The sequence below is a fragment of the Euphorbia lathyris genome, chromosome 9, assembly GCF_963576675.1.
Source record: "Euphorbia lathyris chromosome 9, ddEupLath1.1, whole genome shotgun sequence".
Taxonomy (NCBI): Eukaryota; Viridiplantae; Streptophyta; class Magnoliopsida; order Malpighiales; family Euphorbiaceae; genus Euphorbia; species Euphorbia lathyris.
In genome coordinates this window covers 13,664,121-13,683,361 of record NC_088918.1, presented here as the reverse complement: position 1 = coordinate 13,683,361, position 19,241 = coordinate 13,664,121, and the positions used below count along the sequence as shown (strand labels likewise).

The 19,241-nt window shown below is 33.9% G+C and overlaps 2 protein-coding genes across 3 annotated transcripts; one reads left to right on the top strand and one right to left on the bottom strand.

Annotated features, from left to right (window-relative positions):
* Positions 1 to 477: 477 nt before the first annotated feature.
* LOC136206014 (protein DEHYDRATION-INDUCED 19 homolog 3-like) lies at positions 478 to 6,305 on the top strand. The gene is made up of 5 exons (XM_065996909.1): positions 478 to 840; positions 1,837 to 1,979; positions 2,687 to 2,766; positions 3,446 to 3,700; positions 5,912 to 6,305. Exons 1-5 carry the CDS (start codon positions 765 to 767, stop codon positions 6,018 to 6,020), a joined length of 663 nt encoding a protein of 220 aa, XP_065852981.1. The 5' UTR covers positions 478 to 764; the 3' UTR covers positions 6,021 to 6,305.
* Positions 6,306 to 7,244: 939 nt separating this feature from the next.
* On the bottom strand, positions 7,245 to 11,086 carry LOC136205898 (uncharacterized). Of its 2 annotated transcripts, XM_065996745.1 has the most exons (4): positions 11,011 to 11,086; positions 9,172 to 10,615; positions 8,100 to 9,087; positions 7,245 to 7,968 (listed from the first exon to the last, which is right to left on the bottom strand). In XM_065996745.1, exons 2-4 carry the CDS (start codon positions 10,372 to 10,374, stop codon positions 7,715 to 7,717), a joined length of 2,445 nt encoding a protein of 814 aa, XP_065852817.1. In that variant the 5' UTR covers positions 10,375 to 10,615; positions 11,011 to 11,086; the 3' UTR covers positions 7,245 to 7,714. The 2 variants fall into 2 exon arrangements, with proteins under 2 accessions (XP_065852817.1, XP_065852816.1); XM_065996744.1 differs by lacking the exon at positions 11,011 to 11,086 and having other exon boundaries at positions 9,172 to 10,980.
* Positions 11,087 to 19,241: the final 8,155 nt, after the last annotated feature.

The following is a 19,241-nucleotide window of genomic DNA, read 5'->3' as shown; positions in this document are numbered from 1 at the left end:
ATATCTCTGCTATTTATAGATAAAATAAAGTGTACCTAGACATGTGGCAGCATCCGATAGGTCTTTCGACCCTATCTTTCTATGCCACTGTACTTCTGAAATCAATGAGCGTATATTTAGAATCCAGCATGCTCATTGGTCCACATGTTTCCAAACACTTATCCGAAGACAGTCTTCGGTCGATCAAGATACCCGAAGCTTTTGACTATTATCAAGCTTCAGTCAAGACTAACCATCAAAACATGATTGACTTAAATCCATCTAAGACCTTCCGACAGTAAAAACCCAAATAACTTAATACCATATCAGATACTTTTTTGTCAAGGAAAAATTGGATTAAGCCAATGGATGAAATCACAATTTTTATTTTACCAATATTTTATTTTCGTTTAAATAATAAAAATAAAAAGCAGTTTACCAAAAATAAAAATAAAAAGCAAAAAACAGAAAATATAAAATGAACAGCAAAACAGAGATAATACTCCTTTTCCTTTTTCAACGAAATTCACCCACAAAGAGAAAGAGAGGAGGAAAACCCAAACAAATAGCTCCTCATTATCTCACTCCTTCCAAGCCCTGCCCCCTTTTCTATCAATTTCATCATCTCTTTGGGACTCAAAGCTCAATCCTCTATTTAAATTTCCATTTTTCTACTACCAAAAGGAAGAATTTGAGATCACCGCTTCAACAAATCGATCAAATCTCTTACTGGCTACTGTTTCCGATTTCTTCTGAGCTCAAATTTTCATTAATTTGTTAGAAATATGGATGCTGATTCATGGAGCGCTCGTCTCTCTTCAGCCTCAAGGAGATACCAATCAGTTCTTCAATCGCGATCTGGTGAGCTTTGAAAAGAGTAGTTTCTTTTTCAATATAATTAATCAATGTATAAATGTTTGGTTGTTTCTAATTGATTTCAGCTCAGAGGTGCCAAAAACCATGATCATTTCTTAGCTTTTTCTATGCTTCGTAGGTTTTTTTCTTTCTTTTTATTCTCGATTTTTTATGTTTCTTTTGATGGGTTTCTGAGGATGTGAGATAGCAAATGGAGATTCTGGTTTTTTCTCTCTGTCCTTTTGCTGATTTAATTATAATTACTATTACCAGTATAACGGTTAAGGCACACTACTCGTGCTTCACTTTGAAGAGCTTTCGTGTACGAGGGAAGAATTTGAAGAAATTGGAATTCTTTTGGAAATTTTGCTGTTGGTTCATGAGAAAACGAAGTTGATGAAAATTATTTTTCATAATTGAGGTTTAAATTTAAAAATAGCAGGAAATGAGGGAATGGAATTATTAATTGATGAGTGATATGTATTTGACATTGTAGCTGATTCCAGAGAGATTGAACCTTAAGCCCCTAATTAGAGATCAGTAGATTATTACTCAAGAGTGAGTAAGATTTTAGAACGGTGATAGAAAAGTTTGGTAGTTTCTGCAACTGAGAAATGAGAGTAGATAGCAGCCGAGTCATTGAACTTTAAGCCCTCAGTAGATTAGTACTTATTATAGAAGTGAAGAACTAAAAATTAGAATCTTAATCGGAGAACTTGAAAGTTCTTGTTCTTCTATGGCGAGCCTTATTTGATCTCATTATCTTGAAGCTCAGCTTGTTAATAATTCATGGGAAAGTTGGAGAGAACAAAACAAGGGAAAGAAAAAGACCTTTACTAAGCTTTGCCTATCAGATAATCCTGTGATTTTCTTTTGGTTTGTTTCCTGATGACCTATCTGTCAAAAGGGGTCATAGTACCTATAGGCAATCAACTATCAAGGACATTTTCTCTTTAACCTGAACTAAATGTAATTAATTAATTATTATTATTGTGATTGCAGATATGTTTATGGGTTTTGAAGAAATTGATGGAGATGATGATATAAGGGAGGAGTTTCCCTGCCCATTCTGTTCAGAATATTTTGATATTGTGGGGTTATGTTGCCATATTGATGATGAACATCCTACAGAGGCAAAGAATGGGGTACGTCGTTTCATACCAAACGTTAATTGCATACATTGTTAATTATCGGGGTTTATACCTACCCATATTTTTAATAGGATCTAGTCAGGACATATACATGTTTGGAAGGCTTCTTCATGGTTATTATGATTTCAAATGTGTTTGTTTGTATAAAATAAAACCCTGATTGTCATGTTGGTACTAGCATCAAAGACGAAAATTGCTTTGAGCATGGCACAGTTCAGCAAGTAGTTAGGTCAAGCTGAGTAGTGAAGGTCATTATAACACTGTCACCCCAGACAAAGACATTGTTATGTTCAATGATTGGGGGAACCATTATATTTACGAACTCTTCAGCTACATAAATCTCCTTATAGACACCAGTACCAATGTTAAGTATGAGATATTAAACGTCGAATGTGCCGACTTCAGGCCATATGAAACTTTACTTGAGCTGAAATGTATATGCACTTGATATGCATGATGCTCAAAGTATAGAAATATGTTGTAGGGTGGAGTTGAATAGGGTGTGGAAGTACCTTTTTTTCTATATACTTCTTTCGATCTTTGGAGGTTAGTTTCCACTGTATATGAATCTTATTTTACAAATTCTATATTTTATGGACTCAGTTTTGTTTGTTATAAAATTGATGCGTATGAGTGTCTTTCTAACGAGACAATTTCTTGAACATTAATCTTGCTTATTACCTCCATGCTGTTTCTTACAGGTTTGTCCAGTTTGCGCAATGAGGGTGGGGGTGGACATGGTTGCACATATAACCTTACAACATGGAAATATATTCAAGATATCCTTTCCCTTCGAGTTATATTAATTGTTACATATCTTTTTGTGCGTTGTGTAAACTTTCCCTTTCATTTTCGTGGTGTAGTCTACTATATATCTCTGTTTTACTTGTCATATTAAATCATGTTAAACCAGCTTCTTTTCTTATTGGCTTTCTGTTTGAAAGGCGCCAAGATTTTTTTTTCTAAAGCTAGCTCGGAAATCTTCACTTGATGCATTATCCGGTTTTCCTTTTAATTTTTTTTTTTAAACCTAACGTTGCACTGCTACCATTTCCAATGATTTTGTATTTCATCAAATCTCCGAGTAACCCCTCTCATTGTGTTTGAAGTTTTGCCAACACTAGGTGTATGTACAGCACATTCTCATGGATGTAGGCTCCATCTTACATGGGTCTAAACAATGCAAGTAATTAGGGATGTCAAAATGGGTTGTCGTGTCATAATCGTGTTAGGTGATCTACATATCCACATGATGATTATATATGATATATATGCAACAGAAATGATAATCGTGTCAAACAGGTTGTGTCAAGTGACTTGTCTCTGTATATCATGATGTCGTGTTAGAAATTGATAGCTCTACAAGTAATGGCGAATATATGCCTACGTATGCAACTATTTTCTTATAGTATAATCTTTTCGTGGTTCAATGCTTTAGCTTCCTTAACTAGTGCTTACATGCAGCGCAAGAGGAAATCACGTAAAGGTGGACATCATTCAACACTTACTTTATTGAGGAAAGAACTGCGAGAAGGGAATTTACAATCTCTTTTTGGGGGTTCTTCCTGTATAATTTCCTCATCCAATGCAGCACCTGATCCTTTGTTGTCTTCATTCATTTTGCCTATGTCTGATGATATTACAAGCACACAACCTTCTTTTTCATATGAAACAACTTCATCCAAGAAATGCTCAGATGAGAAGGTTTCAGAGCGGTAAGTCATCTGATAACTATAGCATATATTTTCTTGTGGTAAAATATCTCATACGTGTTGCATATTCCTCGATAGATATCATATGTAATGCTCATGGAGAAAAACAATCCTCGGCATAATCCTTTTCTGGTGATTTTTTTTGTTATCAAAATAGACTAAGATTTTTAATGAATTCTTCATTCTGACAAATTTGGAGCAGTCCAAACAAGTTATATCAAATTTTTGGTCTATCAACGGATTTCATGATTAGATTGTGAGGGGTTCCTTTTCTTGGCTTTGAGAGGAGGTGAATAGGAGAGTTTGTGCAGGATTTTAAATGGCTCATGTACGATGTACCTGCCATATTATGGATGTTAGGCATCTATGTCTATGAGTAGTTAATCAGATTGATGAATCTAAAGCTCTGAAAGTTCACATCTTGAAGTTTAGATTGTGAATTTGTGATGGTTTAGCCATTTGCTCGAAATTGACCATACCACAGTTTGCATACTGTCACGTGCATATGACCAACTCATTTGGTAAACAGCTTGATGATTAACATGAGATCCTTTGAAAAGGTAGAATCTTTACGAAGGAATGGCAAGGTCAAGCTGCTCTGTAGAAGAATTGATAAGTGGTCGAAGTTATAAATTCTGTACAAGGGACGAGGTTGCTTTCCGTTATTCATTCTCGTGTCCCTTCCACTCTATCTGTATGCCATAACCATAGTTATCAAAGATGCGCCTCAGGCTCAAAAGGCACTCCAGGCATGTCGACTGAGAAGCCAAAGGCGGGCTCTGTTCAAGAGGCGCACGCCTGAGTGAGCCTTTCTGAGCTTAGTGCCTAGGCTCAAATGTAGAAGCTACTGTGTTTTTTAAGGTTCCAAGTTAAAAATAAGATGTTTTAATCTCTTTCCTATCTATATGGTCTACAACTGAAACTAAATGAGAATAAATAAAATAGACAAAGAAGATTTGGGCGGAAATATTGGAAAGAAAAAAGCAAGAAAATATTGCTCCATTTTGAAGAGTTTTGAAATATCACAAATAGAGACTTTAGCTTGATGAAAAGTAGTTATTATACTATTAGTTAATTAACTAAGGATTTGGTTGAACTTTAGTCTTTAGATTTAAAAAATTTAGTATGAATTTCTGATTATGAAAGAGTTGGTAGTTAATTTGAAATTTGTTTCATGCATTTTATGATTAAGATTATGTTTGGTTGGATATGATTTAATATTTGACTATTTATTGAATTTTAGAGTTGTTCATTGTTGTTATTTATGATTTTATATATTATTTTTCTTTAGTGCGCCTTGTGTCGCTTAGGCGCACGTTTGAGCCTTGCACCTAGACTCTCAGACCCCTTTGCGCCTTTAATAATTATGGCCATAACCAAACAAGAGGAAGGGTTCTCTCATTATGTTATTCACCCTCTTTGCAAACAAGGGAAGGGTGACTTTGTTCAGAATATGCATCTGGAATTAAAATAGGCCGATTGTTGTTTTCCTTTGGAGTGGATGAATTCCTAGTTTTGTTGCGTGTCGTAAACCTAGTAACTAGATTTTATAGCATATACCTATCTTCGAATCTAGTAACTTTCGAGATACATAATTCATAGTTGTTAAAGGCACGCCTAAAGCTCCAGGCACACAAGGCACTAGGCTGAGCACCTTAGCGCCCCAAAGGCAGGCGCTTTCACTCCGAGGATCCCGAGGTGCCTCACTGTGGTTATAAAAAGTGCACCTATTTGTCACATGGGTTTTTGTTTTAGGGTTTCAAAAGAGTTAGATATGTGTTTAAATATTTAAATCTCCACTGTTGGATTAGAAATAAACAACAAAAAGAATGAAACGAACATCGAAGAAATGCAAACACCACAACGGGAAAACGAAACTGACTGTCTAGATGAGTATAACGAGGATAAAGAGGAGTGATGAATTTCGAGACTTTTGATTAGTAGTTGTCGACTTAGGATTTACTATTTAATGAACACTTAAACTTTAGAATATGGGGTTTGTTACATGCTAGAAGTTATGATTAAGAACATTGTCATGATTTCGTATTTATTGCATTTAGTATTATCGTTTATGGTCTTATACATTTTTATTCTTTTAGTGCACCTTGTGTTGCTCAGGCGCGCACGCCTGCACCTAGCGCCTTTAATAACTATGACATAATTATCTTCGTCAATGTTTTGTTTTCTTATCTTATCCATGGTTTTGATTAGCAGAAATACAAAATCATCGCCTCTGTCGTATAAGGATCAGGAAGAGAAGGCGAAGAGGAGCGAGTTTGTTCAAGGGCTGTTATTATCAGCCATTGCTGATGACTTCTCATGAAAAGGACTCGGAAGCTTTTCGGTGCAGTTATGGAAGTCCCAGCCAAGAGAAGAAGCAATGCAATATGCAGTGTATGCAATGGTTTATATGCAGAATTGCCAAATATATATATTAAAAGGCAGAGAGAGTGTTGAATAATGTGGTAGTAGGAATGAATGAGTGTAAGCTTATGTTTCATGTGAATTTTTAGTTGATAAATAGACCTGAACACACTTTTACTTTCAGGTTATCATTAAATGAAAATAAGATTTCAAAAAAAATAAAAATAAAATATTTTATAATTAAGACCGCATTTTGGCGATTTTAAATATTCAAGATTAATGGGTTATAATCGTATTATGTTATTTGTATATTTCGTATTGGTAACTGAAAACGGTTGTCATTATGCCTTATGCTTAAGGAAAAAATAACTTATAAATCAGTAATAACATATATTATTTATAAATATATTTAAGGTTAAATAAGTCGGGTTTACATGACTCGTCAAATACACGAGTCGAACGAATTGTTATGTCATAACTCATATTTTAACATGCTCAGAAGGTGCTCATTTAGGTATATGTTAATGGCAAAAGCAAGAACACTTTACTATCTACTCTTTGAGTAAAACAAAAATAAATTACACCTATGGTCCCTTAACGTTGACTATCTTTCTTTATGCCCCTTGAATTTCAAACCCAAAAACCAAAGATGATTTCCATTTTGAGGCTATCAATAGATATTTTGTTGTTTACTTTTCATAGAAGACTTTTGCGAAATTCAATAACTTCTATATCCGGTTTTAAAATTTAAAGCAAAGTTTAGGGGTCATGAATGTAATTCACCCCATAAAACAGCTAAAAAAAAGGCTAAATACATCATTTACCCTTGAACTTATCCAAACCCCTGAACTTTCAAAGTGTTCCAATAGCCCCTGAACTTGCATAAAATGTTCAGTTAGCCCCTAAACTTGCGTAAAATGTATTCAATTGATCACTCAGCCGCAAAAAAATAAATTAAATGCAGAAGATGTATTCCACGCATCTTAAAATGTTATTACATAATTCAAAAATAGATTAAAAATGAAGTTATTAAAGTTCAGGGGACTAACTGAATATTTTATGCAAATTGAGGAGGCTATTGGGACACTTTGAAAGTTTAGGGGGTCAGTCAAGCTTTTTGGACAAGTTCAAGGGGCAAATAATGTATTAAGCCCTAAAAAACTACATAAAAGAGAACTAAACCTAAGAATGTAAATTAATGATTCATTGAGCATAGTAATTAGTGTAAGATCTCTCTATTTTTATACAAAACTGAAACCCAATTCAACCTTTTTCATCTGAGTACAAATTGGCAGAGTTAAAAGAGAAAGAAAAGGGGAATCAGTAATAACAATATTAATGAGTATGGGGATCAAATAAGAATGGAGCCTTTCAATGGCTGCAGTGACAGTGACGGATCTAAGGGGAGCCCGGGGCGGGCCAGGGGGTGTAAGGGGAGCCAAGGGGGGGAGCACAGGGTGTGAGCACCAGTTTGTCACGGAACTTTAGTTCTTATGCAAAAGCACCCAATAAATATCAATCGAGTCTCTCTAACATCGTGTCAATGAATTTTGGATCCGTCGTCACAGAATGGCTGGCTCAAAGTCAGTGAGAAATATATCTATCTATCAACAGGTTGGGGCATAAATGGTCTAATTTTCTAACAAAAAATTGTCAAAGTCCTAAACTTAACCACCTTGGTAATCTTGTATCCATGATCCTCTTCACTACATCTCTTGCAAAACAATCAAAGCAAGATGAGCAAAAACCTTTCATTATACTTGTTTCTCCAGCAATCACTCTATCTCCGTGGACGCAAATAGACGGTGCGGGAACAAGCTGAACTTCACTCCTCTTATGCTCTAAACCGCACGCTGCTAAGATTGTATGCGTAGAACTCCTCGCAATTTCCTTGAATGTATCGTGCCCTGCATCACAACAAACAAACAAACAACACAATTTCAGAATTTGAGAACTTCGGTGTATAATTGCTACAAATCCACGCAATACTGATACATAGATATCGTGGAACTCACTTATTTCGAGTGTTGTCACATACCTAATTCGATATCTTGAGACAAGCTTTTCAAGTGGCTTTTAACCATTGATTGCACTTGTTCTTTTACCACATAGAATTGGCTCTCTTCTCCAGCTCTATGAGGAGATAAGTTAACTTCAGATGCAATGTCGGGTCTGTCAGGTCTGCTGTATTGATGGAACTGCTGGTGGCTGGATATCGAGTTCATCCCCGAGAGTTCAGGCCATAATGTCAGATTGACTGACCTTTCGGTAGCTGTACTAGCTCGATCATGAACTCCTTGCACCCTCGATTGGCCTGTTCTCAAAGAGAAAGGATCATCGTTTTGCAGCGAGGAAGATGGATGATCATTAGTTTGTAATCTCTCATCAAGGAATATGTTTCGTGATGGCCTTTCTGGCATTGTCGAATTTTGAGCAATCGTTTCCGTTTCCCTACACCGATCAATTTGAGGGTTTAAAAGATCACCGTGCAAGTTGGAAGGTGGAATGCTATCTATTCTACTGGTCATATTATGAATTCTGCTAATCGACAGGAGATTGTGTATACGACGGTGTATCTGTCGTCTCAGTGACACTGTTGGTGCCCCGGTTCCAGATACCTGAATATTATTCCCGGTTGGAAATCTAGGGGAAGGCAGATTCCCGAATCCTTGCAAAAATGCTAGACGAGGCGAAGATTCTACAACAGGATCAAAACCGAATCCTTCTCCGCTGTTACGGACCGGTGAAGGTCTATTGAACGTGTTGCTTGTTGTCCTTTGATCGGGTAAAGGATCCTGAGGTTGGGAGCTTGAGGATCCAAGAGCAACAGGTCTACAGCCATCACAATACCAATTGCCTTCCGGCACTTGGCGCCCGAGACCGACACAAAAGGTATGTGCAGGTGAATCACAGAGATCACAAAGTAACATGAGGCCGTCTTCCCCGCCTTCATGACATTCTGTACAAATTACGTTCTCATACGGATCAATAAAGCTCCTGATTTCTTCTTCAGATGGCTGATAAACCTACAAAAAGCAGTAAACCGAAATGAGCAAGCGAAATTTAAGAATGTAAAGATCTAAATCAATTGAGAAACGAGTAAGAGAAACCTGATCACGCTTGGGGACTTCTATCACCGCATTTCTCATATCAACACCTACAGCTGCAGCTGCTCTTCCACTCTTGGTTATTGACTTAAACCTCTGCTTGCACAATGGACAACGAGACTCGACTTTCGACCACTCCATGATGCAAGTGAAGCAGAAATAGTGACTGCAGCAGTCCAGTGTTCCTCTGAATCTTCTTTTATCCTCTTCCGAGAGGCAAATTCCGCAGACCTGTTTTCCCATCTCTGATTTTACTTCCTTCAACTTCTCCTTGCCTTTTCTTACCGGGGATTTTCGTTGTTGGCATACATCCACATCCTCCTGAAGTTTCTTCACAGAAGATGAATTCCTCAAATTCGGCTTTACCTCTCCGAACAACTTGCTAGCTTCCCTCACCTGCTCTCTCTCTTCCTCTGAGATGGTATAATCACAATCCGATGCTCCAGATAATACGAATTCTGAACCCGATGAGACAGCATAATTCCTCCTCCTCAGATTTTTCCTGCTCTTTTCTCTTGAATCTACTGTGTCATCTATAAAATCACCTTCATATTCATCATCATCATCATCATCATCACGTTCAAGCCTCACTTTCTTCTTCAACCTCCTTTTGTTTCTCGTTCTCTTCTCTAAAGGCTTCTTCGAAACCCTAGCCTTCTTCGCTGTCTTTGTTTGACGCCCTCTACGGCCCCTTTTCTTTGTAGTCTTTTTGGCTACTTTCACATCATTACTTCTCTTTCTCACTGTCAATTCTTCATCCTCCTCGTCTACAAAATCACCATCGTCATCCGGAGAGAATTCCTCATCATCCTCATCATCATTAACAAAGTCCTCATCTTCCTCCTCCTGCTCCTCCTGCTCTTCCTCCTCCTCCTCCACCTCCTCCTCCTCCTCATAAGATACCCTTTTTCTCTTCCGCGAAATTTTCCCCCTAATCTTTCTGTTTGCTCGAGAACCCTTTCTATTTTTCGATCTAAGCACCTTCCTACACCCCTCTTCCTCTTCATCCTCTTCAATAAAACTTCTAAAACTCTCCTCTGATGCATACTCATCTACAGAATTCCCCAAATCCTCTGAATCATCAGCAGATCCATTTTCCTCAAATTCAACCACATAATCCTCATCCGAATCATCCGAACCAATATCCCTATCCCTAACACTCCTCTTAACATTTATCCTACAATTAACCTTCCCCCCCTTTCCCATCTTGCACACAGAAAACAAAAGAAGGAAGGCAGGACCCAAAATATCAATCCACAAAACTCAACCCAGCAAATCCCATTATATAGATTCTTCAATAACTCACACAGCTACACCAAATCAAATCGCATCAAAAAAATCCCCAATTCGCTTGTTGCTTAGGTTATACTCAAATGGGGTTATATGATTAATAACCAGGAGCCCTTTAATTTGACCCTAATTTACCCAATTCCTTCTCGTAACCGATCTGAATTAACGGAGGAAAGAAAAAACACCAGAGAGAAAATCAAAATCAGCCAAGACCCAGATCACAAAATTGAAGTTCCTGGTATAAATGCTTTAGACCAAAAACTTCAAAATCATTCAATTAAAGCAATTAGCTAAATTAACTACACCCATATTAAATTAGATTGCTAAGACATTAGAAAATCCAGAATTAATCGATGAAATCGGTATTATTGCTCAAAAACCAAATCATAATTATTATTAAACCAAAAAAGAGAAAAGAATGAAATTTAATTTCAATACAGAGCTCGAAAATTGCAAATACAATACGTATATACAGAAGAAAGAGAGGGAATCTAGGGAGAGAGAGAAGAAGGAGAAAGGAGAGGAAGGAAGGAAAAAGGGTGGGGTTGGTACCTGAAAGGAGGAAGAAACGAATTGAAAACTCTGAAAATGTTTGGGCGATATATGGAAACTGCTTTTATGCTTTCTGCTGTTTCGTTTCGGTTTGCTGTTTCGCCTCTTAAACGACATCGTTATGTAATAAACGAAATTATTTTTTTTAAATGAAAGAATCTTAATGCCCCTTATCTTTTTCGAATTTTTTTAATTAAATTTAATATTGAGTCTCAATTAATTATAATTACTTATACTAAGTTTTATGTTATTTGAAAATAATACCACATAAATAAAAAATATGTTTTATGAAATAATTATAAATAATATTTTTTAGATTAGTTTTATATTAGTGCAATTATAATTAATCAAAACCACGTGTTATGATGGAGTGGTAAAGGCTTCTCCTCCCTTAACCAAAGGTCCAGGGTTTGATCCTCACCTTTTATGAAAAAAATTTCCGTGGTCAGCAGTCCCACTAATAGAGTCGCAAATCATCTGCGAAAGTGAAGAAAAAGGAATAAGAAAAGTATAATTACCTTAACAAATCATCGTCCTAATAATGCTAACTTACCTTAAATAAGAATAGGAAATACAACATACCTTAAATAAAAAATAGGACCCTAAATAAAAAATAGGAAACAGAAAAGGTAAAAACCGAATAAGTAATATTTTTTTAATTAATTTTTTTATAACTATTTTTTATTTATATTTGGAGAGTTTTTTTTTTTTGAAGTATTTATATTTAGACATTTAATTTACACTGAAAGATGAATTTTTAATATTTTCTATTAATTTTTCTTTTGGAAGATTTAAGTAATATCACTTTATTAGTTACAGTTTTTTTTTAATAAAATAGATAATTTTAATTATTTAAAAAATATTTTTTAAAGGAATTAGTTAAAAATTAATAAGATTGTATTTTGCAAAAAAAAAATTGTATTTTGCGATTCTACCGAACGTGGATCTTCAATTTCATGGCGTAGGCGGTTTAAAGACGAAAAGGAAATGACTGAAATATCCTTATATAAATTTGGCAATTACATCTAGAATTGTAGCAGTTATAACTGCAATTTGACTTTAATGAATTTAATACTTTAAGAAAAAACTTTAAGGGTGAGTAAAAGGACGGGAAAGGAAAATTTAAGAAAAACATATTTTTTTTCTTAATACATTACATACCTTAAATTTATAACTTTTTTACCGTTTTGATTCAATGTAGAATTTATTACATATTTAAACTTTTCAATTTGAATATATTATATATCTAAATTTCTCAATTTTTAACATTGACATTTTTTTTTTTTGGCAAACTTCAAATAAAACTTTGTACGTGATATTACTAGGATGTGTACCGGTTCAAAAACGAACTGAATCAAGAAAACCGAATACCAAAATTACCAAAATAATTTATACTGATACCGAATCGAATAATATATAAAATGAAGTATAACTAAACTAAAATATTCGGTTCGGTTTGGTTTGGTTTTGAACCGAACAAACCAAATTTAGTTAAAAAGACAAAAAAAAAAAACAAAAAAAATCACTATATTTTCTCATTAAATTTACCTTAACAATAAATTTTTCTGGAATACTTTAAAATACATCTATATTGGCTTATTATCTCAACCATAGTAAAAAAAAAAAAAAAAAAAACTTCTAACATGCTATAATAATAATAATGTAGAATATGCGTAATTTAGTGCGGTTCGGGTTTTTATATTTTTTTTATCAAACTGAATCGGATACCGAAATACACCTAAAACTAAAATCGATCTCGAACTGACGTGTCAAAAAGGTTGAACCAAAAAACTGAATTCAATTGGTTCGGTTCGATATGCGGTTTAAATCGAACCGATGCACACCCTTAAATATCACACATAATTAACTAATTACATGTGGCACAATGAGGTAATCCCTCCTTAAACAGTAACCGTCAACGCCACATGGACCAGTTAAGAAAGACCGTAGAGTCACACACATTTTGTTTGGGTCTTGCGCATTGATTTACGAAACTATAGTTACTGTCGGTACGACTGTTTGAAGTTGACAGCGGACCTCCATCATTGAACAACTGCCATGTGATCTCCAGCTCATTTAGGACACACAGTCCAATCCTCCTATAAATAAAATATACTAAAATGTAATATTTTTCATGCTCATTTCAGTATCATTCTCTTTTAGCTTTGGTGACTTAAGCATCAGAGTGGGTCGCTAGTCCCGATCCCTCCTTAATCTTTTTTTTCTGTCTTATCTCAAGCATCAAAAGGACCCTGGAAAGATCATCTCATTTTATCGCACATTAAATTAGTGTGGTGAGCATTGGAGCGAACAAACAAAGCCATGACCCAGTTAAACAGTCTTTTGATCCTTTCATCATCAAACTCCCAGCTGAGGTCTAGATGGCTTGTAGATGCAAACGATAACCCACTCGAACTCTTGTAGATAATACTAGAGTTCGACTAGTACTTTGAAGCCTGTTTGGGTTCTCAATAAAGAAAATTCACGGACGAAATTACAAAACAACTTGTAGATATCTATTATTGTCCACATTTTTTTTTTTGCGCTTTTTAATAAATTTTATTCGATATTTAAACAACTCGTAAACATTTTTTTTAATCTCATGACAACTTATTGAGAAAATTGCGCTTTTAAATTTAATTTAATAAATTTTGATGAATTCTGATATAAAACGTCGAATTATATTCGAAATATAAATTGCTACAATTAAAAGCGTAGTTTCAACTTAGTATGAATGTATGCTCAAAATGCATTTGCATTCTAGAAATAAAATCGAGTTCGTTTGGATTCAAATTGTACTTTATTAATTGATTTAGAATTTTATTCAATCGATTAATATCTCGTTTTATTATTTGCTTTGAGTTACGTTTAAGAAACGTTTATATTTTAATTCATAAATTATAAACGTTGAATGTTAAATTTGATTGACACGATTTACTTTCGAGATATAACTTAATGTAAGTGATAATTCATAACAAATAAGTAGATAAAAAAATTAGAATATAAATAAATGAATATTACATTTACAAATTTTTCCTAACTACTTTCGTTTCTTTCACAGTTAAAAAAATAAAATGTGGTGAATCCAAAGGTCCACGTATTAATATCGGAGGTATTCAGAAATCCTTGCTTTAATCCGAATGTGACTTTTATTATTCCCGAAAAGTTGGGTCGACTCCCACATTCGATTCAGTAATATTTTAATAAATGGTCAATCTATTTATTCTGATTTCAAGTCCACAAATTTCAAACTCGGGATATTATCCATATGAGTTAAGGCAATGTTCGCTCGGGTCAGAAATAGTCCTAAATCCAGTTTGGGTTCGTTATTCACTCCAAGTTCGGGTTGGGCCAAGCCCATTAGGCAGTGCAGATTCAATAAAAAGGCCGAATACATAGGTCCATTCTAAACAGATCCAAACAACTTTAAAAAGGTGAATGTTGGTACTCTAAATACATTTTAATGCACCTGTACCAACGTTGACAATGGAAACCAAACATCAAGAAAATGACAGTTAGTATTCATGACACAAAGGTAAGCCCACTTACACGATTGATCAAGTATTTCAATACTTTAATTTACCGAAATTGGTAAAACTCGCTACACCCACTGTTTGACGAACATCTCATTGTGGTCTTTCGTGATCTTTTGTTTTCTACTTATTTCCTGCTTCCCGTTGTCTCCGACTTCTGCATTGGGTTGCTTCCTCTTCTCCCTCAGAATGAATTTGAAGTTGAAGTCGAAACCCAACATAAAAACCTCAGGGTTTTTCTATCGATGATTTTGAATCTTCCTCCTTCAATTTTGACCGTGCTTTTGTTTCGTCAATCTTCACCTTCACGGGTTCTGATAGGATCTCTTCACCGTCGCATATTTCAGCTCATTGGTAGAATGCTCCTTATTCAGATGGACATGTCCACAGTTTGCTAAAAACCTTTACTAGCTGACTTGTTAACTGTCATTCCCGTTTGCTCATGCCACCGGGGGCGAAGCCAGGGGGGTAGGGGAGGGTCTCCCTACCCTCCGGAACACCCTTGACGAGCAGTGGTTCAGTCCCGAGCAGCCCCCAAAATAGTTAAAATTAGTACTTATAATGTAGAATGTGATTTATAATATAAAACTAAGTTTGCATAGTTGGTTGTAGTGATAATTAAAAGAATCTCTACATCCAATTGGTCCTATGTTTGAATTTCTCTCTCTTCACTTTTTATCTCATTTTAATTTTTTTCCTTAAACCCCGTTCTCCATTAAAAATATCAATATTAAGTATAATTTTTAATCATTATTAACCTCATTCTCCTTTATTATTTTTAATTGTATTTTTTTAGTTACAAAATTAATGATCGAGAAGACAATTTGATGAATAATTTCTCCAATTGACCAAACTTGTCAACGTTAGGGATAAAATTGCTATTGGTTGCCAACGTTAAGGGTAAAATTGCACCATTTTATACGTTAAGAGTAAAATTATTCTTAGGTGTAAACATTAGAGTATTTTTGCACCTTATTCTTACTTTATATTGAATCTCAGTTGTTTTGCACCTTAATGTTTCCAATTATGATCAAATTTATCCTTATATTATAAAAAATTTGAAAATTTTGATTTGACTACTATGAATCAAAACCTTAAGTCGTTATTAAGAAAAAAAAAATCTCCATATAATGGAACTCCTCCGGGCCTTGAGCTCTGGCTCCGCCACCGTTTCGATTTGCCTTGGTTTTTGCTTGAAAAAAATATTAGGCTCCTTAGAGTCTGCCACTAAGTTTGAATTGCTCACGCTTCATTCCTCTGTTGAAACTCCTCGCTTTTCTCAAGTTTATTGGAGCTCAAATACCTGCATAGAAAATACGTCATTCTTGAACATGGGCTGTTTTGGGCGTTTACTCCACAGAGGCCATTACAAGCAAGGATCAAAGTATATAGATTATTTCAAACATCCCCTCAATACATTCGTAGTAAAATTCTCATCTCCGCCCGATGAAATCTTCAAAGGTATCTATGACCATGGGTTATCTCAATCCAAAATATCATTATTTTCACAATGGCCTCTGTCAGCATATTTCTCAAATTAATCTCTGCCAATAAATTCACAGTGGTCTCTGCCAGGATTATTTCACGAGTTGACCTCTGCTAATAAATTCATAATGGCCTCTGCCAGTATTATTTCACGAGTGATCATAGACTTTTTTTTTCATCAACACGTCGGCCATTCTCATGGATCAGACCCTGGGGTCACCGTAAATATCAAAAAACACTACTCGTTGGCATACGGCCTCAAAGTTTAAATTATAAAAAACATAAAATCATTTTTTAGAACGAATTGATATGCAATTAGTGCAAAAATAAGGATAAAAATATTTATATTTTATAATAATGTTTGAAATTGACTCAAATTATCAACGTTGTGGATAAAATTGCTCTAAACTACCAACGTTAGGGGTAAAATTATATTATTTTAAATGTTAAAAATATTTTTACACTTTAATTTTTTTATATGATTTAGGAATGGTAAATTGATATTTTTTATTATTATTGATTTTGTTTATAAATTCCATAAAGTTTTCCCAGCAGATCTATGTCTCGCGTAACACGACTCGTGTTAGCTTTGGAAGGAAAGAAAATAGGCCAACCAAAAATTCATAATAATATTAAATTAAGAAAGACCAATCTTTAATTACTTCTTTTTTTCCCTAACCTTAATAGCTTAATTCCTATTTGTATCCTTAAATTAAAGATTTAAAGTTAATTAGAATTTTAAAATATTAAAATCATTAATCAGATTCATAAACTAAGTAAAAATTATCAATTGAGTTCACATCCTAAGCAAAAATCATCAATTCAATCATCATCGAAAACCAGTCGGTTGAACAGTTTCAAACTATCTTTTTTAAATCCATTTTGAGCCAACACAAAAATCATTACAGTCAATACTATATAGTCACAGTTTCCAATTTTAAAATATCATAAGGACTCAATTGATAATTTTTGTTTAATTCAGAAATTTAATTGATGATTTTAACAGTTTAATTTAATGGTTTAAAATCCTAATTGATTTTGAAATTTTAATTTAATGGTTAGAATGAGTGTTATACCAACCTCAATCTATCTAATTTTGAATGATTCAAAATTATCATAAATAATAATAGTAGGTGATATCAATGATAGGTATTACCCGTCTTAAATATTTTTGGGGCCCTGTGTTAAATAGAATAAAATTGAGCCATATTCATTAAAAAAAAAATTAATACTTTCATATAATAATAATATTTCTACGAAATGAAACACAAAAATACTTTAACTTGATTTTTAACATAATAAATATAATAAAAATAATTAAATTAGTATAATAATAATAATAAAAATTGGGCCCTTAAGACTCTTAGAGCGTTAATTTGCTGGATAAGTTAACATTCACATAATTTTTCACATAATAATTAATAACAATAATTTATTTATATTTATATAATAATAAAAAAATTGGACCCCTTTAAATTTGGGGCCCTGTGCGAAAGAGCTCATTGTACACCCTTCTCCTACTCCCCTGCAGAGGCGGAGACAATGAGGCCTAAAGGGTTCAAGCCCCACCAGAACCATCCTATTATGGATGATTTCGGTTATCATGTTTCCAACAAATTAAGATTTAGAGTGGTTAATTAATTTATTTAGTTTGTACTTCATTGCAAAATTCAACTTGATTAATATATGATAGATGATAGATTTTTTAAGTTTGTTCAAAACGACTCAATCTTATTTTAGTAGTCTAAATCTAGTTTAATTTTAAGAAGTTTTACATTGGTACGTAAAAATTGGTTTTGGATACTCAGATGATAACACGTATATATACGGAGAAAAATTTGAACAGATTTTATTTAGAAAAAAAATATCATGTATGCACATGTAAAATCGACCCTCACTTACCAATATTGTATTCAGCACTGGCAACGAGTAGGGTACCACAAATAATGCTATACTCATATCCTTATCCTTTAATTTTTAAACTACATGTTTCGTACCATTACCCTAACCGATACAATATATTAATCTGACTCACATAATTCACAGATATCCGTGGATTCCTTTACCAATTTAAATATAAATTTAAATATAGAAATTAAATAATAAGTAAATAACTATAAATTTAAGAAAATATACATAAATTTAACATTCCACAGATTTATAGAATTATCCACAAATTTAACTTAAAAAAACTTAAAGTTTTAAATAACATAATATATAATTCAATTATAATAAGAATCATCAAATATTTAAAGGTATTTGTTTCCACTTTTTAGAGTAGGATGTATCGTTTCACTCTAAATCGCAGAAAATATAGTATTCGGTGCCATTTATACATCATTTAGTATTTTTTTTTCTTATGCAAACAACAACATTACATCTTTTTATGGAAAACTTCAAAATGGTTACTTTGGGCTAGATCAGTTCATAGACCCGCTAGTCTGCTTAACCCGCCCAAATCCGTCCACCATGTGTTAGGTTTGGATATGTATATTCATCATTTGATCCGGTTCGATCGGAACTCGTGCTAGCCCGCACATAAAATTGGTTGGGCTTGGGATTTATTTCGAAAACTCAAATTGACCAGACCCGCTTTGCTTTTATATATAATATACATTATTATATGTAAAATATGTTACAAAAATGTATACTATCTACTGAACTGTTTAATTTATGATAACAACGATTTGATTTTATTGAAATCAAAATTACAAAATATAATTTCAGGTTTCTATCAGTAAATTAATCAATTAAATTTTAGTTGCAATTTAATTTATTATAATTATAATATATATATATATATATATATTAAAAAAGTTGAACGGGTCGGGCTAAGTTTGGAAATTCGTTTCTTTAACCCAACTCAGCCCGGTCCAAACCCGATGTAAATATAATACGAACTAGGCTAGATTTGGACAATATAAATATATGGTAAACCCAATTAGACCCGGCCCGAGTCCGGTCTATTTTGGGCTTTTAGAGCATCTCCAATAGAGGGTGCCCAAAAGAGTGCCAGCTGATGTGGCATTAGGTTTGGCAACTTTTAAAGGGTGCCCACTATTAGAGTGATTGTGGGTGCCAAGGGAAGTTGTCAATTCTTGACAATCTCTTGGCAACCTTGTTTAATAATTTTTTAATATACTCTCCTAGAAATAATAAATCTGGAACATTTTATTTATAATAAAATAATAATTTATAGGATTATAGTGGCAA

What these genes read in the sequence shown, in the direction of transcription:
- LOC136206014 (XM_065996909.1), top strand. Translation starts at nt 765, where the DNA reads ATGGATGCTGATTCATGGAGCGCTCGTCTCTCTTCAGCCTCAAGGAGA. An exon ending in CTACAGAGGCAAAGAATGGG is followed by an intron (nt 1,980 to 2,686) that starts GTACGTCGTTTC and finishes TGTTTCTTACAG; the next exon opens with GTTTGTCCAGTTTGCGCAAT. An exon ending in CATGGAAATATATTCAAGAT is followed by an intron (nt 2,767 to 3,445) that starts ATCCTTTCCCTT and finishes TAGTGCTTACAT; the next exon opens with GCAGCGCAAGAGGAAATCAC.
- LOC136205898 (XM_065996745.1), bottom strand. Translation starts at nt 10,374, where the DNA reads ATGGGAAAGGGGGGGAAGGTTAATTGTAGGATAAATGTTAAGAGGAGT. An exon ending in AAGTCCCCAAGCGTGATCAG is followed by an intron (nt 9,088 to 9,171) that starts GTTTCTCTTACT and finishes TGCTTTTTGTAG; the next exon opens with GTTTATCAGCCATCTGAAGA. An exon ending in GTCTCAAGATATCGAATTAG is followed by an intron (nt 7,969 to 8,099) that starts GTATGTGACAAC and finishes GTTGTGATGCAG; the next exon opens with GGCACGATACATTCAAGGAA.